Source organism: Pseudorasbora parva, chromosome 10 (assembly GCF_024679245.1).
Source record: "Pseudorasbora parva isolate DD20220531a chromosome 10, ASM2467924v1, whole genome shotgun sequence".
NCBI classification, from domain to species: Eukaryota; Metazoa; Chordata; class Actinopteri; order Cypriniformes; family Gobionidae; genus Pseudorasbora; species Pseudorasbora parva.
The window spans coordinates 18273466-18296315 of NC_090181.1; the positions used below are offsets into that span (position 1 = coordinate 18273466).

At 36.1% G+C, this 22850-nt stretch overlaps 3 protein-coding genes across 4 annotated transcripts in view; all 3 read right to left on the reverse strand.

The window, feature by feature from the left end:
* Positions 1-4575, reverse strand: part of myo6b (myosin VIb) — a 71318-nt gene extending 66743 nt beyond the window's left edge. The window contains exon 1 of one of the 2 annotated variants that reach the window (XR_010908034.1): positions 4332-4575. The gene's annotated coding sequence lies outside the window, so the exon portion shown is untranslated. The remainder of the gene's footprint in view (positions 1-4331) is intronic. The other variant, XM_067455369.1, reaches the window with a different exon arrangement.
* A 9632-nt stretch (positions 4576-14207) lies between these two features.
* senp6b (SUMO specific peptidase 6b) lies at positions 14208-16504 on the reverse strand. Its single transcript, XM_067454575.1, has 7 exons — positions 16409-16504; positions 16082-16269; positions 15565-15623; positions 15453-15493; positions 15240-15308; positions 14648-14798; positions 14208-14539 (listed from the first exon to the last, which is right to left on the reverse strand). Coding segments are annotated over exons 1-7 (636 nt in total). The 5' UTR covers positions 16411-16504; the 3' UTR covers positions 14208-14413.
* A 40-nt stretch (positions 16505-16544) lies between these two features.
* Positions 16545-22226, reverse strand: LOC137090836 (sentrin-specific protease 6-like). Its single transcript, XM_067454784.1, has 15 exons — positions 22089-22226; positions 21801-21895; positions 21603-21710; positions 21476-21504; positions 21268-21363; positions 19326-19423; positions 19075-19230; positions 18944-18977; positions 18590-18751; positions 18315-18499; positions 17917-17964; positions 17661-17708; positions 16971-17098; positions 16772-16888; positions 16545-16692 (listed from the first exon to the last, which is right to left on the reverse strand). Exons 1-15 carry the CDS (start codon positions 22089-22091, stop codon positions 16560-16562), a joined length of 1440 nt encoding a protein of 479 aa, XP_067310885.1. The 5' UTR covers positions 22092-22226; the 3' UTR covers positions 16545-16559.
* Positions 22227-22850: the final 624 nt, after the last annotated feature.

Below are 22850 nucleotides of genomic sequence, written 5' to 3' on the forward strand. Positions count from 1 at the left end.
TAACTACACTGTAAAAATAAATTGTTGGTTTTTGTTGGTCTAAGTTAAAAAAAGTAAGTAACCTGGTTGCTTTAAAAATTTTGAGTTTATTGAAATAAAAAATGTATGTTGATACAATGAAGGAATCATTGTATCTGAACCATATAAAAAAAATTGATAAATCACAAAAATAGCACTATTTGGCCAGTTTCACTGCGTCATCGGAAATAAAACACACACAACTACCCAATATGCTAACAAAATCTTTTAATAATATTTTAATAAAGATTGTCGAATTTCAAAAAATGTTCATTGTATTAATTCCAAATTTTAATTTCAATGAACTCAAAATTAAGGCAACAAGGTAACTTTTTTTCTAAATAATTTTTTACAGTGTAGGGAGTGAATTTTGAAAGACCATTGTATCTATAAGCTTGGACGTTATCGGTTCTGCTGTCAGTACTTTTGAAAATACACGTGACGTCAGAGAGAGAGAGAGAGAGAGAGAGAGAGAGAGAGCGGCGCAAACGACAGCCGAAGACAGAAGTAAACATTCAAACGTAGTCTGGTTACACTTTAGATCTGTGATAGTCTGATTTTATTTTAGATTTTTTCCAAAGATTATAATAATGATATTTATGTCTAGCGCAACTTAATTCCCTTTGCAGCAACGTAATTTCTCCCTAAAACTCAAACGTGATGAAAATGACAGAATCAGCACGATCAGTGATTGTTGTAAAACACAGTATAGCTACTGTTGGTAAATTCTGGGACACGTTTAATAGTAAAAAGAGTGATTAAAATTGTTCCCAAGTCGGTGCGCGCTCTGAAACAGACCGCAACGAGACGAGCAAATTACACTTTCGGTTTCACATTCGCGTCTAAACGATCAAATGTACACAACATCTATGTCAAAATGACCGGCTTGGAGAGTCTCTTAAACACAACACAGTTTGTGTCTAAAATGGACGTAGTTATTATGGATATAGTCGGGAGAAAATGTAGTGCATCTGCCTATTATCATTCGCCTATAGATCTCACATCTGTCTTAAAGAGGCAGCTGTGTAAATAAGCATGCTGACGAATTACTGTGAATTAAACAACCAAATGCAAAAAGAAAATCACTCACAGCTCTTGAATGAATAACTTCAGCTTTAATAAGCATTAATTTAGGCTATTTATGATAAACTATGCAGTGTTATTTTACATTTAATTACTAGAATTCTTCCTGAAATGAAAGCACTGTGTAGGCTGTTTATTTTTGTTAATTATATATACAAATACATACATACATACATACACACACACATATATATATATATAAATCTCAGAAAATACCGATCAGAATACCGTTAAAGTATCGGACCGATAAGCAAAGCAGTATCGTTAAGACCTTAACGATACCCATCCCTACTGATAACAAGTTCAAACTAGGGGTGTAAGAAAATATCGATACACGTGAGTATCGCGATATTTTGTTTGGCGATACTGTATCGATTCTCAAAAACACTATATCGATATTTATATATTTATATCCAAGATTCGTGGCTTTCTGTTCGAATTAAACCACAGACTGTATACAACCCAACCGCTAGATGAGAGTGTTATCTCAGAACGTATCTGATGCGTGTGTGTGTGGTGTGTGTGTGGTGTGTGTTTGTGTGCATTAGCAAACCTCACAAGACGATAGAATTCTGCTCTCTGAAGTGTGGACACAATTTGGCTTGAGCTACAAAGAAACCACTTAGGAAATCGACAAATCATTTTGTTTGCAAAATAGGCCAAGTTAAAATCCAGTACTCGGGAAATATTGAATCGGAGAGCTCGCTTAACATCCTGACGTCATCCACGTTGTTTAGAAGCGTTTCGATAGAATAGAACACATTTTCCTCTCAGTAACAAAATAAACACAAAACTGACAGCGGTGGCAGCAGAACGAAAGTAGCACATCGAAAGCGATGTGGATATGGATACACCAGCTCTGCAGTTCAGTAGTCTACTTGAAATGGCACTTTTTACAATAGACTGCGTTAAAGAAAACAGCTTTACAGTATTAAATATAAAACAAAGAGTCATTTAGTCATGGAATGAATGAACTATGCATATTCTGTTGCTAAATAGTTTAGAAATTAAAAACTGCTATACTGTGAACCTTTAAAATATGTACACATAAAGAATCCTGCATTCACTTTACTTGCACAAAATAGTGACATAAATGATACTGTATTAATTAAATAAAACAGTTAATTGTCATGTTTTATGCATATGGTTGTGTTCTTTATTCTTTTAAATGAATCTTTCTAAAAAAAAATTTTGATACAATATCGCAATACATCGTATCGTAACCCCTGTATTGGGATTCGTATCGTATCGCCAGATTCTTGGCAATACATTGCCCTAGTTCAAATCAGACGCCATTAATACAAGTAACGAGTGGAGGACAGGGGAACCTCTTAAAGAAGAAGTTATAGGTCCGTGAGAGCCAGAAATCTTGTTTTTTTTTGTAGGTGACCAAATACTTATTTTCCACTGTAATTTACAAATAAATTATTTAAAAATCAGACAAAGTGATTTTCTGTTTTTTTTTTCTCATTCTGTCTCATAGTTGAAGTGTACCTATATGATGAAAATTAAAGGCCTCTCTCATATTTTTAAGTGGGAGAACTTGGACAATTAGTGGCTGACTAAATACTTTTTCCCCCCACTATATATTTCTACTGAAATTATTCCACTGATAATGAACTCACAGTCTTTGTAAATTTCAAGGCATACTTAAAAGCCTGGCTGAGATACAGTCTCTTCCACAATAATCAACAGATCCAAAATAACAACAAAACTGTGAGAAACACTTCAGGTTCACATTACTGTGATAGTCAACAACAGACATTTCTTTCCCCACATATTTTGGCTCATCGCTCTATCAACAGCTACAAGGTTTTAAAGCAGAGATGTTCATAGAGAGATGAGTAATTGCACATAATTACTGATGGCAGCAGTACAGAAGTTGTCATTGGAGATGGTTCAGGGTGAAAGGACTGTGTGAGCTTCCTGTACCACACATACTGTTTAAAACCCTGTCCTTCCTCTGAAAGGATATGGAAAACAGGACGCAACAGGATGCAAAGAGGCCAGTGTCGTTGGGACTTTCAAAGCCAAACATTTTACTGCGTTTTTGCTGGTTTATAAATATTCAAATGAGTGTTCAATATGCAAGAACTAAAGAAAAAAAACTTAATCAAGCCAAATGTTTCAGTTTGTATGCAAGCTTCAAGTTAGTAACTAAAACAAACATTCTTTATACACGGACATGATAATGTTTAATTTATGAAAACCATTACTTTGAATAATATGCTCCTTATCTAGCATAATTAAGTGTTCTCTGCAGTGAAGGTTGGAATTTAATTTAATTTTTTATTTTTTGCATTGTAGCTACACAGGCATAGATGTCATTTAAAGAAATACAGGGCAGCTGTGAGTGGTTTTTTTTTTCCAAAACGAATATAGGCCAATATATTTGTATATATTAGCCAGATATTTCTGGCTAATATATTTATATATATATTCACACACACATCGTGAGTTTATACATAAATGTATTAGATGCAGTTATTATTATTTAAATGCATATTTAAATTAATATATATATTATTTTATTTATTTATTTATTTTATTTTTTTAAGTCAGTGTTCCACACATTTCTCACCACACATTTCGTGGAAAGACCCTTGAGAGAATATACCGTGGAAACATTACGTTTAACCAAACATTTGCGCATGCGCAGACACTGCAGTTTACATTCGCCAAAGCATCCCTCATTCATATTAAGTTATATGAAACACAAAAAAAATAACGTTAACTTGGCCCATGATTTACACGACTTCAGAACACAAAATTGAAACTCTTTAACAATGCATTCAACTAGTCGAGTTTCCATTGACATTCAGCTTTTAGTAATTTTCTGGAAAACTTTGGTAACACAGTTATCAAACTAAAGCGAAACTCTAAAGGAAAAACTAAATAATATAACTTAAAAACAACTGCATGTAAAACTACGAGTAAATATAACTAAAAAACATATAACTGATACACAAGAAGCTTTGAAGCGTATTAGCAGTAGGCTACAACTATATTACTATACAAAAGTCACAATTAAAAGCCAGTGTTTTAAAGAGAATTTAGCTTGTTACTAAAATAAATTACATACGAAATTCACCTGACTAGGAGACGTTCATTAGCAGCATGCTAGCTCGCTACTGGAAAAGCAATTAAACAACTTAACAACACCAAACAACAATCCTCTGTCTGCTATAAATAAAAACCACGCAATAAATAAAGTGATTAAAGTCACTCACATTATGTGCAAATCCCGTAAGAGCAGATGTCTTTATGGACAGAGAAGAGACAGACTGTCCCGGTTAGCGGTGACAGATTCCCTCGATGTTATATATTCCCTTTTCCAAAGCCGCTGTCCTTCCTCTCAGTGCGTCCGGCTTCAGACTGAAGTCCACAGGAATAACAGCGACCTCAGTGGTGACACAGTAGCTGCGAGTGCGACTGACACGGGCTGTGTCTCAAAACACAGGGAACTGCCCATCTATACAGCTTTTGCGAGCAGCATACAGTAGGCGCGTGCAGCGTCTCGGCCATTACAGGCTCGCGCAAAAGTTTTGCACCTCGTAGGCGCGCAGCAACTTAACGCATTACCTGACGCCCCAAAATGCTACCTAGGTAGACAGCTCACTAGGTTTTTGAAACACAGCCACTGCATTTATCCATCGATGACCACGATATCATGACTTTTAACGCTTGGACAACGCAGTTTGCTTTAAAAAGTTGATTAATTCGGGGTGTTATTATATTAGAGCTATTATATTATGTGTAACCTATAGGCTATAAATGTATAGGCCTAATTATAATACTATGATGTAATTTTTTAACATTTTCTATTATTTGAACACATTGTCAACACAGTTTGCTTAAAATAAAAGTTGAGTAATGTATGATGTTAGGCCTAGTATAGGATGTTAAATCCCTCTTGACTTTAATTACTATAATATTACATTCAGTCTATGTATCATATTATTTATTAGATTCGGCCAATATTATATTATATGCAATTATATAGGCTATATTATATCATGTGTAACCTATTTAACTTTATATGACTAAATAAAATATTATAATGTAATTTCAACCATTTTTTTATGTTGTATCAGTAGGCCTCCACACAAATCGTGCTGCTTAAAAAAAAATTAAAAACAAATTGGCAAAAAAATTCTCAGCAGAGGGTTTACATTAGAAAAAAATAACTCATGTTCCTGGAAAATACTCACAAACAGGGACCAGGTCTTCTAATATTAAACCAAAATGATCAAGCTTCCACTTTGTAAACGGCAAAATAATATTCTAAGAAGGAATCCCACTTTGTTGAAAAAGCTTCTTTGAAGATCAAAAAGTGTCAGGTAAGGGACGAAGGGAAAGTCAAGAGCTTCCCACTGGATTGTCATGGTTACTAAAAGGTGCAACTGATACAAACTGGAGACCCATTAATATTTTATGGGCTTGTAATTCAAAACTTATAGAAGTATTCCTAAGTTGAAATCTAATACCTCATTGAAAGCAGACTTTGTAAATCTAATTAGGACACATGATATCTCACTACGTGGCACTGTATCAAATTTCTTAGCAAAACAGCTGAGAATAACAGTTTTCAGTTTAAAGGCTTAGACCATGATGAAATGTTGCACAGGGAGTTTCTAGCCTATAGGTTTACACCCAAGTCTCACAATAATAAAGCATTGTATCTGACAACATTTTACAGAATGACATCTTGTATTTGACCACATATTATATTAGGCATCAGCTCCTTCAGAAAATTTCACAAGAGGAGTTTTCCAGTTATGTCATCTGGTAAGCCTGAAGAATCACCATTAATTAGATTTAATGCCACACTGACTTATGCATATCCCAGGAGTATTGCAGAGATAAAAACAATCGTACAAGGTGCGCCAGAGCACATATGCCAGTAACACAACAGAGGCGAACAACAGCTTGATTTCTGTATGTGGACACTCACTTGACTTACCTTTTAACAAATGCTTTATAAAAAATACTGAGATATAAAAGCCTTAATTGAGGAAGATTGAATTAAGAAAAAAAAGGGGGAAAAAAACATATTTTTGAAAAACTAAAGTTTAAGCTGAATTAAAGATTACTAAAACTGAAATCAATTTTAATTAAAGGTAAATAAAATGAAAAGATAAACACAAACTAAAACTAGCAATGAAAAATTAACATATGCTTTAGAAATAAAAGTATTTAAATAATACATATAAAATAATAGTAAAATAACACATATTTATATATTTGAACACCCTGCTATTTTCCAAGTTCTCCAGCTTGGAAATCATGGAGGAGTCTGAAATTGTCATCGTAGGTGCACGTTCACTGTGAGAGACATAATCTAAATTTTAAAAAATCCAGAAATCACAATATATGATTTTTTTTTAAACTATTTATTTGTATGATACAGCTGCAAATAAGTATTTGAACACCTGTCTATCAGCTAGAATTCTGACCCTCAAAGACCCGTTAGTCTGGCTTTAAAACATCCACCTCCACTCCATTTATTATCCTAAATTAGATGCACATGTCTGAGGTCGTTAGCTGCATAAAGACACCTGTCCACCCCATACAATCAGTAAGAATCCAACTACTAGCATGGCCAAGACCAAAGAGCTGTCCAAAGACACTAGATACAAAATTGTACACCTCCACAAGGCTGGAAAGTGCTACGGGAAAATTGCCAAGCAGCTTGGTGAAAAAAGGTCCACTGTTGGAGCAATCATTAGCTAAACATGACTGTCAATCTCCCTCGGACTGGGGCTCCATGCAAGATCTCACCTCATGGGGTCTCAATGATCCTAAAGAAAGGTGAGAAATCGGCCCAGAATTACACGGGAGGAACTGGTCAATGACCTTAAAAGAGCTGGGACCACCGTTTCCAAGGTTACTTTTGGTATTACACTAACATACACATCTGACAATCTGGAATGATTTCCATGTTAAGTCAATGGAAAGGCACGTTGACGTGCGTCTGGAGGTCCTGTGGCGCGGTAGACGCGTTCCATGCGGTGCGATGGACGCGAATATAAAGCGAATTAAAGGGATAGTTCACTTTGAAATAAAATTTTGATATGTTTTAGTTTATCTCATGGGCATCCGAGATGTAGGAGTATTTGTTTCCCCAGTAGTTTCAATTTTGATCATTTTAGGTCAAACCGTTCTTGTCTGTGCCTCACATAATGCAGGTCTATGGTCACCACCTCAAAGAGCATACACAGGAAGTCCAAATTAAACAATCCCCATCGTAAGTACACACTGATGGCCTAAGACACGAAACGAGCGGTTTGTGTGAGAAAACGAACAGTATTTATATCGTTTTTACCTCTTGTAGACCACTATGTCCGACTGATCCGAGGGGTTGTGACATTCGCGCGTTCTGGCTTTAGTCTGCGCAAGCGCAGAAAGCGCCGGAAGTGGATCTCTCGCGCGTGTACGTCTCTCATTGTTTACACAGAAATTTGGGAAGTGTTACCTTTCACTGTGAAGATATAAACATATTTAGATGTACAGGACATCGCAATTGAAGAAGATTTCGATATAGTAACAGACAACGTTGAATTTTTTTTCACAACCATATTGATTTGAACAGGAATACACTGATCAAGAATGTAATACCACTTATGGCGCTTTCCGTGCTTGCGCAGACTAAAGCCAGAACGCGCGAATGTCACAACAGGAAACAAGCATGGGCGCCCTCGGATCAGTTGGACATAGTGCTGTACAAGAGGTAAAAACGATATAAATACTGTTCGTTTTCTCACACAAACTGTTGTTTCGTGTCTTAGGCCATCAGTGTGTACTTACGATGGGGGATTGTTTAATTTGGACTTCTCTGTGTATGCTCTTTGAGGTGGTGACCATAGACCTGCATTATGTGAGGCACAGACAAGAATAGTTTGACCTAAATTGATCAAAATTGAAACTACTGGGGAAACAAATACTCCATCTCGGATGCCCATAAAGTAAGCTAAAACATATCAAAATTTAATTTCAAAGTGAACTATCCCTTTAAGCCACATTCCAAGGAATACATGCCATCATCGTTTACAGATGAGGAGTATCTCTCTGACTATTGTTACCAATGTGTTGTATTAGCATTTCATATTGTCTTGACAGAAGCAAATGATCATGAACGGTGTGATCCAGCATCACCTGCCGCTTCTACTGTCTCCCCAATCCCTGGTCCCTCACCCCCTGCTGCTGAACCAACAGGTGTGTGAAGGCAATAGTACAACCAATATTTCAAAACATTAGTATCCACTCATCCTTCACAGAGTCACAAAAGTTTATTAATTAGTCCCCTTACTAATAATCATTGTATTTGTAAATACAGACAATTCCATTGCAATGTGTGCCACCAATCATCTGCATACATACTTTTTAAGCTACTGTTTATATATGTAAATGTGTCAAGTATAACTTTAATAAAGCAATATATGTTAATGCAAGTTGAGAGAATTTTTCCACATACACAGGCACTGATGTTATTCTTCCAATATCTAGAGAAATCAGTTAAAAATACATTTTACTGTCACTGTGAACATGAAATCATCTTTCTGATTTCTCATTGCACTGTTTTTTTATTTTATTTCACAGATCAACAGAGGAGGAGAGCCCCTCGGCGAAGTCATCGGTGGTGGGCACAGCCATGTAGTTCTCCTCAAGGCAGTCCCAGATGGCAGTCACTACCTGGGGGATGATTTGGCACACCGTGGAGACACCAACCCTGTAGCTGGACGCAATGGTCCTGAATGTCCCCAGTGGCAATAAACCTAAAACATTGTCATAAATATTATTACAAGTACACTTGTAGTTACATAATCAACTATATAGAATAACTGTTTCACTTAAATGTATCATATTTGTTTGCTAGCAATATTACAGTTTGGAATCTTTAAAACAAAAGGGTATATATGGTGTATTAAAATCAGTAGTGTGCCAATAACTAATAATCAAGCAATACACATCGGTATAGATAAAAAACATGACAGTATCTCGACTGCCAAGAGAATATTGTAATTTGTAGGTTATAGGAGTTAACTACAATATGATTAAACTGACTGAACAGGGTGGGTTCAAGCAGGATTGTACCAGTAAATGAAAGTAAATGAGGACTTAATATACAAAGACCTCCTGAGTATCACTAGAAAGAGCACTTTGACAAAGATTGATAACATATTCTTACATGAAAAAAAGACTCAGTAGGCTATTACAATAAAAGTACTCTAGTAAATACTATTGTGTTTTTGAACCATACTATGGTAATTATACTAGAGTAAATGAACAAAGTGTAGTAAATACTACAACTTACTGTAGTATCTTTACTATAATATGGTCCAAAAACACTATAGTTTGCTAGCAAACAAATATGGTTCAAAAACACTATAGTATTTACTAGAGTACTTTTACTGTAATATACTATAGTCTTTTTTCATGTGGGTTAGCATATATTTTATTTAACGTACTGTATTTAAAATCTTATATACATTTACTAACTGAAGAGAGATGGACAGGCGCTCTGCTGCTGGTATGGAGCGCCTGTAGTTGGTGTCCTGGAGCGTAATCCTCTCCGATGCGGGACAACAGGTCATCAAACTGGCCGTGGGATAGGCAGAAGTACCACTGAAAGCGCTCGTCATCCAGGCGCAGCTCTTGGAGCAAGTGCTGAAACTCGCCAAACTGGGTACGCCTCCGGAGGGTCTGGTGGACCCAAGAATAGAATTATGACGCTAGTTTGCCAATGACATTTGGATGATCCAGAGGAGTCAATGGGAGAAAGTCATGTGGTCAGATGAGACCAAAATAGAACTTTTTGGTCATAATTCTACTAAACGTGTTTGGAGGAAGATGAATGATGAGTACCATTCCATGAACACCATCCAAACTGTGAAGCATGGGGGTGGTAGCATCATGCTTTGGGGGTGTTTTTCTGCACATGGGACAGGGCGACTGTACTGTACTAAGAAGCGGATAACTGGAGCCATGCATTGTGAGATTTTGGGGAAGGTTAGAGTTAGAGCATTGAATATGGGTCGAGGCTGGGTCTTCCAACATGACAATGACCTGAAGCACACAGCCAGGATAACCAAGGAGTGGCTCTGTAAGAAGCATATCAAGGTTCTGGCGTTGCCTAGCCAGTCTCCAGACCTAAACCCAATAGAGAATCTTTGGAGGGAGTTCAAACTCCATGTTTCTAAGCGACAGGCCAGAAACCTGACTGATCTAGAGAAGATCTGTGTGGAGGAGTGGGCCAAAATCCCTCCTGCAGTGTGTGCAAACCTGGTAAAAAAAAACTACAGGAAACGTTTGACCTCTGTCATCGCAAACAGAGGCTACTGTACCAGATATTAACATAGATTTTCTAAGGTGTACTTATTTGCAGCTGTATCATACAAATTAATAGTCTTAAAAAATCATACATTGTGATTTCTGGATTTTTATTTTATTTTTATTTTGTATTGTCTCTCACAGTGGACATGCACCTACGATGACAATTTCCATGATTTCCAAGTGGGAGAACTTGCAAAAATTAACAAAATAGCAGGGTGTTCAAATACTTATTTTCCTCACTGCACATATATATGTATGTATATATATATATATATATATATAGAGAGAGAGAGAGAGAGAGAGAGAGAGAGAGAGAGAGAGAGAGAGTAATCTAATGTATATACTAATTCTTTTTATTTGTATTATTATAATATTCATTTTGTTGAATATTTTTCAGAGCCCACTTTGTGACTGGATATGAAATAATTTCATTAATTTATTAAGCATATTAATACAATCAAAAGTAAAAAATAAAATAAAAAAAAGAGAGAAACAAATCAAACGGTAAATTTGTAATTTGGGGTTGGCCTCCTTATACCCTCAGTGGTAACTAATCCCTTAAAAACATTTCAGCTTAAATTACAACTCATTCCATATGCTGCTGGCCTGCTGGCAGATGGGTAATTCCACAAAGCACTGAAGTAATAACTGAGCGTCGAGTGAATGATCCACTCAAAGAGTCTCATTAGCTCTAACACTTCAGAATTAAAGGAGATAAAGGAAGTTCTTCGTATGGAGAACTCAGCAGGGATGCAATCTCAAATAGAGGGAGGAGAAGGTGAGGTCTTCACAGGTGGTCTTTTTCAAGGTTTCAAAGTTAATCAAATGATATACAAGCTATGAGAGGATACTTTTGAACTGAGAATTTAATGAACTTTCATGTTCTTATAGATCCTGTTTATTTGCTTGTAGTTCTCATATGTGCAACTTTATGCACATTGACCCCTTGCTTCAGACACCAATATTCAGTTTGGTCAGTCAATATTTTTTACATTTTTTTTGTATTTGGTCCCCCCAGTCTTGATTATACTCTGAAGTACACAAGGATCAGGTGTTACATTATCATCCAAAAATGCTTGCCAGGGTGGAACACAGAAATACATCAAGCATTTCAGTTTGAGTATTGGGAGGCAGATGCTCATCTGTCTTGATAGTGCAGGATGCCAATTTGATCATCTGTGTGAACAGACAAAAATTCTGCCCTCCAGCAGAGACAGAGGCAAGGCAAATGAGTTGAGATATGTATAAGATATGTATACATTTCATTTTTTTGTCCTTGAATTTTGAAATAGAACTGGGTCCTTCTTTTCTTATTGATCTGGCATGGATGTGACTTTCATTCTTTTTTTTCCCAAGAAATTTTCAATTAAATATGCATACACAACTACAAACACAATTTCCCTGAAGACTTCAGAATTGCTGTACATTTGATCATCTCAACTACAATAAAGCAACACTGGTTCAACCAATGGTGTGAGTTTGGAAAGGGACTAACCTTTTGACTGACCAATGGCAGAAGGGAAGAATGTTTGGGGGTACTTTTATTTGTTGGGGAAAACGGTTGTGTTTGCAATTTTGTTAAAGACATAATTCACCCAAAAATGAAAATTCTGTCATTATTTCCTCACCCTCAAGTTGTTCCAAACCCGTGTGAACTTTTTTGTTCCTCTGAATAAAAAATAAAAAAATAAATATAGTTAATGGAGCCCATAATATGCTTAGTTACAGACATTCTTCAAAATATATTTTGTGTACAGCAGAAGAAATTCATACAGGTTTGGAACAACTTCAGGGTGAGTAAATGACCGAATTTTCATTTTGGGGTGAACTATTCTTTTAGGGCAAGACACTAGTTTTCCAAGTTGATCATAGTACATTAAGAATTGGTTATTACTACAAATGTTCTAAAATGTTTAAATCTACACAAATGATACATTAAGTCATTATATACAGTCCCTGACAAAAGTCTTGTCGCTTATCTATTTTCTAGAAATACCTGATATTAACCTGACTTTTAATTAATTAATTGGTGTTAGAAATAGCTCATATGAAAAGCTAAAACCCTCCCAAATGATGTTTAATGCACTGAAATAAATAATTTTCACAGAAAAAATATTTATCATTTAATCAAGATAGAAAGGTCAAATTTTGGCAAGACAAAAGTTTTGTCGCCTATACAGAAATTGAACAAATTTACTGCAAGTACAAAAATATGTCAGCAAATTAAGTTGTGGTGCTGTGAGATTCAAATTTAATATCTTGTATGACTTCTATGAGCTTGAAGGACTGCATCCATGCGGTTTGGCAAGGATTCATACAATTTATTGATGAAGTCATCAGGAATAGCTAAGAAAGCAGTCTTGCATGCCTCCCAGAGTTCATCAATATTCTTTGGTTTCATCTTCCATGCGTCCTCTTTCATCCTACCCCACATATGCTCAATGATGTTCATGTCTGGTGACTGGGCTGGCCAATCCTGGAGCATCTTGATCTTCTTCGCCTTGAGGAACTTTGATGTGGAGATGGAAGTATGCGATGGAGCACCGTCCTGCTGCAGAATTTGGCCTCTTTTTTGGTTGGGAATATAAGAGGTAGCTAAGATTTCTAGGTATTTTAGACTATTGATGTTGCCTTCCACCCTGCAGATCTCTCAAACACCCCCATACTGGATGTAACCCCAGACCATGATTTTTCCGCCACCAAACTTTACTGTTTTCTGGGTGAATCTCGGATCCATTCTGGCTCCAGTAGGTCTCCTGCAATATTTGCGGCGACTGTGGTGTAATTCAACAGAAGATTCATCTGAAAAATCCACCTTCTGCCACTTTTCCAGCGTCCATCCTTTTAGCAGGCTGTGGGCCTTGGCAAATGCCACACGGTTTTTCAATTGTCTTTTGTTTAGTCCTGGCTTCTGGGCACTGATTCGACCATGGAGGCCATTTCGAGACAGAATCCGACAAACTGTTCTGGTTGACACAGGGACTTCAGGTGACCAGGTCTCGTGGAGCTCTGCTGCAGTGGAAAATGGGCTGGCCTTGGATTTTCAAGCCAACAAATGGTCCTCTCGAGCAGTTGTCTTGTGGGGTCTGCCTGACCTGGGCTTCAAATCTTTTTTTATCCTCTGTACTTGATGCTGAGACACATTGAAGGTGTCTGACACATCAGCAGTGGATCTGGTCTTCAGCCTCATGATAATCAAAACTTTAGTCTCAGGGTGAATCTTAGGCATGTTTGCAGAGGTCTAGTTGCAGTTGATGTGAAGGTCTAGCGTACTGGGGTTCTTTTTATACACACTTGAGACCTAATTGATCCATTATTAGTCACAGGTGAAGCTCATATGATAAGGTGACAACACTTATGTCTTTGCAAAAATTGACTCAATGGGCTTTACCAAGCTGTGAATATTAGAATACTTTTTGAAAGTTTAGTTTTTCACTGAAACATTACCACAAAAGCTGGTGGGATTAAAATAAGCCATTTCTTGTAAAAAAAAATCTTGATTAGAAATATATTTCAGCGGCACTTTAGGTCAATTTGTACACAAGCGACAAGACTTTTGTCAGGGACTGTATAGACCAATTTGCATTAATTTCCAGAATAGCTGCTGAAGTGGAGATTGTACACAAGTAAAAAACTAATTCTGAAAAAAGCGCCTTTGTGACGATATGCATTATAATTTAAATTTAATAGTTACACAAGCCAAATAATTACCCCACCACCACCACCACCATTTTTCACATCTCAAGAACAAAACCTCATGTAGATTCAGCAACAGGTCATTTTATTTTGATTCTATTTACAGATATTTTATTGAATTTCAAGAACAAATCATCCATTTTCAAAGAAAATAACATTCATTTAATATTCTTAAATTAAAGCTGCCAATTTTTTTCCTTATAGGAAAGTTAGGAAGAAGTTGAGATTGTAATAACATGAAACGGTCTGTAGGAAGCATGAATAAATAATTAAGCAAAAATAATTAAACTCTTTGCTGTCTGTGCAATTTGAGAATGAGCCGTTTGATTATCTCCCTCTTCCTCTTCACTGTCCTCCGTGAAAACCAGCCATTCAGGTCCATGTTGTTATGGAAAGTTTGTGGTGGGTCCTAAAATATTAGCAAGAACGATACTTTTAAAAAGAGAAAAAAAATGCATGCCATGCTAAACATTTAAAAAGAAACAGGTGCTCATCAGTTTCTACAAAGAGAAAATACCTTGATGAAGCTCTCCACATACTGCAGGACGTAGATGCCACAGTCTGTAAAGTTATCCTGCTGTGGGACGAGGGGACTCCATCCTTTCATCGCTTCCTTTCCAAAACTCTGCTGAGAGCCCATTTTGACCTTCCATTCCTCTTGCAAGTATCTTTGATTTACACAAAATAAGTGCCTTGAATGGCAATATTATCTTGTGTTCAAACATTTTTAGGATTTATTGTGTATTCTACCATTTTAAATATGCTACCCAAGGTAAATTTAACGGCTAACATTCATGAGGTTTGGTTGGTTTGGGGGGCAGATTTCCATTTGTAAGTCAGCTATGAGTCCTTGGAATTGATTTAAACAAATTATTCTTTCTAATAAGCCTATACAAAACATCTCCAATGAGATTTGAATGCGGTCCAGTGCAGGACGTGGCTTTCTAAGCTGCCAAACTCACCCTTGAGGACAGAATTTTGTCTCACAGGAAAATTGGTAACATTTGCTGCCTAATGCAGGATACAGAAGAACAAGAGAAAGTGTGTGCTCGCTGTTAACGCGCAGGTGCAAAAAGAATCAACCACTTGAAACAGAAGAAGATAATTACTCTTGGAGTATCTGCACCACTGATGCTCTCCCACTGCAGGTGAGGGAGTCCATGATGAGTATGCATGGCCTACAAACACAGACAGACAGACAGAGAGAGGGTACAATGAAGCATTTCATCGACTAACAGAAAGTGTTACTGCCATCTAGTGATGGGTAAAAAAAAGATTCTTTAGTAAGGGCATCTGAGGGAGAGAAAATGTCCTTGACTTACGGTTTAGAGACACTGTTAAGCACAGATCTGTTCTTGACGGCCTGTGAATCAGAAATAGAAAAGGTTATTTCTGTCTTTACTGATGTAAATAAGAAAGATTAATTCACATTACTTTAACGTCATCCTCAGCCTCATCATCTGAAAGGAAGCAAACACTCTGGTCGAAGTCACCTATTATTGGAAAAAATCACCATAATGAGGTATAATAAATAATTTACACATTCCTCAGAAGATCATGGAAGTACACTGTTCAAAATGTTGGGTCAGTAATACCATATTTTTTTATTTTTAAGAAATGTCTAATTTTCTTCAGAAATAATGCATTTAATTGATCTAAAGTGTCAGTGAAGACATTTAAAATGTTAGATTTTTTTTATTCAAATAAATGTTCTTTGAATTTTCTATTCATCAAAAACACCCCACCCCCCAAAATAAAAATAAAATATAAAATATAAAATAAAATAAAAATCGAGTGAACAAAAAGTGCCACACAGTGCTGTATCATGGAACAGTTAGGATTTCCATCCCATATTTCACTCAAAACAGCAAAAGAAAAATAATTAACATATTTTGTCCTTCCCCTAACACTACCACTTTTGCACTGGCACCACATCAGCTTTCTAAATTACCTATGGATTGACTCCATCTGGAGAATTGCTTTGAGGATTCTGGAGAGTAGAAGAGGGACATGGGATTGGGGGGAGACTGATTGAAAAGATACTCCACAGAATGCCTTGCCTCACTAAGGCAAAGATCCAAATCACTGGTCTGTGAAATCTTGCCAGGAAAACAGATGACAGCCAGGTACCAGTGAGCCCTTAGGAGATATTGCAAAGGAGGGGCTCTTATTAAGTCGTGCTCTTTATTTTAAATAACCTACACAACATAAACATCAGCAAGAACATTTGAAAAAGATCACGAGGGATTGCATTATGTGCAGTTTTGTCAAGACTTACATTTGATTAATCGGGACAAATATAAAGTCCTTCTCAAAAAGGTTTACTTTCCTGGTCCACGTTTTCACCCGATTGTGCCGGCACTCCTGAATACTGAGATACAGTCCAGTGTTTATACCAAATATGGTTAAGTATTTTAAAAGACCATATTCTATACATACGATAAACCTGTAGTTCCTGGAAGCCTTTTATGATCCTCCTGAGTGAGGTGCTTAAAGAAGAAAGAACTGAATACATGATACTTAGTGGCATCCTCCTTTTCCTGCTGCTCGCAGACCAAATACCTGGCCAGAAACGAGATGTAAGTCATTACAGTGCCAATGGACTAAGGTCGATTTTACTTTGTACTTTTACCACTTCAACCTTAGATAGAAGTCTAAGATCACATCGTTTAGGAATTCTCCTTCCTCAAGACAGTTGAGGTCCTCCTCTGTGATGGTTAAACCCCCTTTAGCTGGAGGAGGTGGGTACACAACCAGTCTGCAAAAAGATGGTGAAAAGAGGTTTTCTAGATAAGAACATCGCAATAAATGATCAGCTCAGTTTAGGCCAGTCAACTGACTTTTTGATTTCCTGTTTGGCCGATGAAGGGAGCTCTATCAAATCGTCCTCATCACTGTCAGAGATACTGAGGGTTGCAATTTCACATTGACGAGCATCAGGAGTGGACGAAAATGGCAACAAGGCCTGCTGAATGTTGAGAGAAAGAGCTAAACAACTGAAAAAGATGTTAAAGGCAGATTTATATTGCTCTATTGTGTCAATGGTGCTCAAAGACTTATATTTTATTGAATTTGTATTCATTTAACAGGAATTGGAAAGGGCTAAGGAAAGAGAAAGTGAAAGGAAAAGGAAATAGAAAGGAAAAATAAAAAGGCAAATTAAAGTAAGAGCAGGAAGGTGTCTTTTTTAAAGGACAAGGAAAATAAAGAAAAGGAGTAAAAATACAGATAAATGGGGTAAAGAGAATTTAATTAAAAGGAAAAAGGAAAGAAAACATGTAAAGGAAAGAGTAATGGAAGTAAAAGGACTGGGAAATAGGAAGAGAAAAGAAATAAGAAAGTAATAGGAAATGGAAGTGGAAATAAAAGGGAAGGGAAATTAAAAGGAAAATATAAGTAAAGGGACAAGAAAAGAAAGGAATAGAAAAAGAAAGAAAAGAAAAAGAAAATTAGTATTAAAAGAAAAAAGGAAAGGAAAGGAAAGGAAAGGAAAGGAAAGGAAAGGAAAGGAAAGGAAAAGTTTGAGAAACCTGACACTTGGCAGGAAGTTCATCATCTTCAAATTGAAGCAAGGCGATCTAAACACAGCAACATGAAATATGTTATTGGACAGGACAGCAGAAAGAAAGCAACAACACTGAAGATGACTGAAGAGAACTAGTCCTTTTTAAGTCCAGATATAAAGTAAATTACTAGTGCACCTTTAAATCAGCATAATAAATGTTTACATGTATTGATTTATTCAAAAGGAAAACCTAAAGGAAAGAAATAAGAATTTTGAGAAACCTGACTCATTACAGGAAGTTCATCCTCTTCAGGCTGAAGTATAGCAATCTGAACACATCAAAATAAAATAAATGCTACTGGACAAGACAGTAGAAAGAAAGCAAAAGCAATATACAGAGTAAGCCTGAAGAGCACTAGTCATTTTTAAGTCCACATGGGTACAAAGATCCAAATAGTCACTTATTTTTACACCTAAAAAAAATACACATTAATTAAAAATGTTCACTATAATAGTTATAATAAACAGCAATAGTTATATTAGCCGTTTATTTGATCTATGAATGGCTAATGTGAGGACGTTTGAAACGATGATAGTATTAAGAAGAAATACAGGTCTGAAATGTCATGAGGGTGAGTAAATAAAGACAAACGTATATGAACTGCATATCTTGACCCACCTCCTGTTTTTGGGCACAGTTGTGTGTCTTCAGTCTGAGATTGGCTTCTTCAAATGACAACTTAACTGGAAAACAGCTGATGTTATTACGCTTGCCCATCTCTGTGAATATTTCCTCAAGGGTGATTTCTACTGGGAGTGTGAGCTCGTTCTCAAAGATAAGGACAACATATTTCTCCTTTTCATCTGAGGAGAGAATAGAAAGCATTTTACATCATTTAAATCTTGACGCAAGAACAGCAGTCACATTTCATCATGGATAGACTTGCGACTCACTCCTGCTCTGGCAGTCACACCATACGCTTGAATCATCTTCAAACATGTCTAGCTGGACCTGCAGTTGAAGGCATATCTCAGGTGTTGTCTGTAGAAACAGGGCCGGCAGCTTCTGCACCGTGCACCATTCACAAGCAATCACATCTGATGCTTCTATTCGTCCTGTTAATAAAAGAGAAGAAAAAAATGTAATAACGCAATGAAGCATTGCATATTTGGAATGACTGTAGGTACTCAAATGGGTTTACTATACATGTTAAAAAAGTTAAAAACTTTTCCAAATGTTAATCTTTGAGGAATCAATCGTAAGCATCCAAACAAAACCTGCTGTTTGAGAATGTGCACACGCTTTACCTTCATTTGCAATCTCAATGTAATCCACTGCAAGCTGTAAATGAAAGACACAAACAGTATATGGGATTATATCAGAGGTTGAATTCTAATCTATGCATTATGGAATTCAGTAAACCTCTAATCAATATTACAGTGCATTGGGGGGTCAGAGCATCAGATCTTCTGAATGTCTTAGTCAGCGTTCCAACTTTAAAACATCTAATGTTGAGCGTAAGACTGTTTGGCCGTTGTGGTGACATGTCCTTCTTGGCAGTTGGATTTTTGACACGACGGGTGACGTTTCCAAACTGTTGGGGGGTGGAGGAGGTGCAACATTGGTTCAATCAGTTTTAAACATCAAAATGTTACAAGCACATTTTTTTTCCATTCATTCCTTTTATACCTCATCTCTCATTCGATATTTCCGTTGGAGTTGTTTTTTCGGCGACGAGTCATCAATAAATTCCTTAAAAGTGCTTTTCTTGTGAACCACAAAAGCAGCTGTTAGCAGATAAGAAAAGAAGTTTAACCTTGTTTTTTCCTCGAGTATGATTATTGTCTTTTATATTTCTACCAATATAAAAGTTAATCTTAAAGGGTTAATTCACCCAAAAATGAAAATTGTCATTACTTACTTAACCCCTAAACCCTAATGTCGTTCGACACCCGAAAGACCTCGGTTCATCTTCAGAACACAAATGAAGATGTTTGTGTTAAAGTCCGATGGCTCAGAAAGGCCTCCATTGACATTAATCTAATTTCCTCTCTCAAGACCCATAAAAGGCACTAAAGACGTCGTTACAAAGCCCATCTCACTACAGTGGTTCTACAATAATTTTATGAAGCAACGAGAATAGTTTTTGTGAGCAAAAAAAACAACTAAATAACGACATATAGTGATGGGCCGATTTCAAAACAAAGCTTCAAGCTGTTATGAATCATGAATCAATAAACTGATTTATAACCGTTCTAAGCTTTGTTTTGAAATCAGTCCATCACTATATAGGTAATTATTTAATTCTTGTCGCTTCATAAAATTATTGTTGAATCACTGTAGTGAGATGGGCTTTGTAATGACATCTTTAGTGCCTTTTATGGGTCTTGAGAGAGGAAATGACATTGGTGTCAATGGAGGCCTTTCTGAGCCATCGGATTTCAACAAAAATATCTTCATTTGTGTTTCAAAGATGAACGGAGGTCTTATGGGTGTCCAACGACATGAGGGTAAGTAATTAATGACAAATCTTCATTTTTTGGGTGAACTAACACTAAGTTTACTTTAGAAAAATCAGTAAAGATTTCACAGCTAAGTCATGTGTTACCTGAGAGGAGAACGTTTTTAGATTTATACTAAAGGGTATTTTACTTAATAAAAAAAAAAAGCATTAAAGGCACAATATGTAGTTTTTCGCCACTAAAGGTCACCTATTCAAAACAAATCATAGATTGAGCACAGATTCATGGGATATGTCATCTTTACCTCACAGCCGGTGGAAAAGAATCGGGACGGGACTCGGGCAGAAATATGTTTATGGATGAAATGATTAATGTTACTGTAGTATAAAGCGGAGCATGGCCGAGTGTTGTGGGAGCACAATGTGGCCTCTGAGAGATTGATAATTAGAGACGAGCGGCTACTGTGAGACACTTGTTGCAAACTGTGGTAAGCTAGATCAATATTATCATGGTAAAACATGGTATTTGCGGTAAATCAAGAAAACGAGATTCAAACAATAAGACTACCGGTATATATATATATATAAAAATATATATATAAAAATATATATATATATATATATATATATATATATATATATATATATATATATATATATATATATATATATATATATATATATATATATATATATATATATAAAAGGGAGGTATGATGTCATTGATTAGCGACGCATACATGGTCCTGGTAAAATAAAAATTAAAAAAAAGAAACAAAGAGAGAAAGGGGGGGGGGATTTGAACATTCTTGGAAAATTTGGGGTAATGCAAGTACACAAGTCAACAAAATATAACATTGTTCTAGTGGTTTTTGCATATTTTAATACAAAATCTTACATATTGTGCCTTTAGCTATCAATCAGATGACAGAGTGCATAATTATGGTACATAGTCAAAACATTGCTGGAAAACCTGTTGTGCACAATCTTAATCATTTAGAGGCCTTAGAAACATGCAGTAGAAATATGAAAGAAATATGAAAGAAATATGCAAGAAACAGTATGCTTTATACAGTTAACCACTACAATAAAACAGTACGCTGCCAGTTGGTTTTTTTTAATTCTATGATAGGTTATTTATAAATTCAAAAAATTAGTATTTTAAACAACCTGTGTCAACAGATGACAAAATATCTTCATATTCTGTATCCATCAAGCTGTCTGCCAGTGTATCTCTGGTCTCCTTGTCTGCATTACTGGATGCATCTGTATAGATCCCATTTAGGATATAGTTTGAATTACAGTACCACAACAAATGGAATGAGGAAAATATTATAACCAATGACAGGGCTTATTAGAAAGTAAAAACCGTCCTTACCTACAAAAAGACCGTTGGTAAGAGGTTTCCTGTCGGAACAAAGATCAAGACACATTAATTTTCCTTAGCAAATCAATGCAGATCAATCCATTGACTATTTTTAGTGAGGTGAAACCTTGTGTCACACCTCCAGCTGGACTGCAGCGCGTAGTTGAAGCGTTTAAACGGTTGTTCAAAATATCGTGTGACAGGTTGAGCATTGCTCTTAGTGCTGACCATTGAGTCAGACTGGTCACTAAAATAAAAATACACAGAATTTATGAATAAATTCATACATATACACACATTCATACATATATATATATATCGTTTTCAAAATACTCACGTCAGTATTGTTCGCATTCTGAGCAGATTGAGTCCGATGGCGTTTCCCTTTAGCGGTTTGAGTTTGATTTTACGATCTTGTCTAAGTGGACGTACCTTGTCCAAACACAGAAACACGGAGACTATCACATTTACAGACGTTAGAGTGAATGTGAAGCTTACCTTCATAAAATAAAGTACGTTAACTAACTTTAGATGAGCTAACGTTTTCTTCAATGATTAGCCAGGCAACGCCAAATAGCATAACGTTACAGTAATTTACGAGTTTTATTCGCCTTCTAACACTCACCATTTTGTAGTATTTGTTCTTTAGGTTGGCCCTCCGACCAACAAATAATAAAAATAATAAAAAACTCTTAAGCTTTACGTAAACGCATCAGTTGCCCTGATGGTTGACAGCTGTTTAGTGTTTATCGTACCGGTAGGGATTTTGATTCAACCCAGTGAATCGAAGCTTTTGAATCATTTCAGTTTTTCATTACGCTCATGTTACTCCAATGGGTGGCGATGACTGAATCATTGAATCATTTACTTGATTCTTTAAAAAAAAAAAGCCCCGGCCGAATCTTTTACGAACACAACAAACTGCCTTTATTTCTTTCATAATAAGGGAACTGCATAAAGAGTGTACCATCAAATGTTTCTCCGCAAATTACATATATGTACATCTATGAATTTCCCTTCATTTTTCAATTGATTTTATCAAACTATATGTAAAAAGACAACAAAATAGTATAAATTATTTCGCTAGTTCAATAAACGGATTTAGTTCGAACCGGGTAGTTCGAAATATATATTTAATACGTTTTTAATATATTTATAATTATTATAACGTTAGTTGTTTATATAACCAAATTTGTTTCAGTTATAGTATTATAATATTGACCTTAATTTTACACATGAATCTGCATTCAATTAATTAGCTTCAAACAAACAATATAATCCGTATTCTCCCTTCGTTCTGCCTTGTGCATTAACAGGAGACTCTGAAATTACTCCGGTACTCGTTTTTGAAACCAGCTTACCTCGAGTAAGCAAGGTTTGGGTTAAT

Coding starts and splice junctions, on each gene's coding strand:
- senp6b (XM_067454575.1), bottom strand. Junction 15,624..16,081: donor CAGATGGAGTCAATCCATAG/GTAATTTAGAAA, acceptor TTCCAATAATAG/GTGACTTCGACCAGAGTGTT. Junction 14,540..14,647: donor ATGTGGAGAGCTTCATCAAG/GTATTTTCTCTT, acceptor CTAATATTTTAG/GACCCACCACAAACTTTCCA.
- LOC137090836 (XM_067454784.1), bottom strand. Junction 19,231..19,325: donor AATATCGAATGAGAGATGAG/GTATAAAAGGAA, acceptor ACCCCCCAACAG/TTTGGAAACGTCACCCGTCG. Junction 16,889..16,970: donor GCCAAACAGGAAATCAAAAA/GTCAGTTGACTG, acceptor ATCTTTTTGCAG/ACTGGTTGTGTACCCACCTC.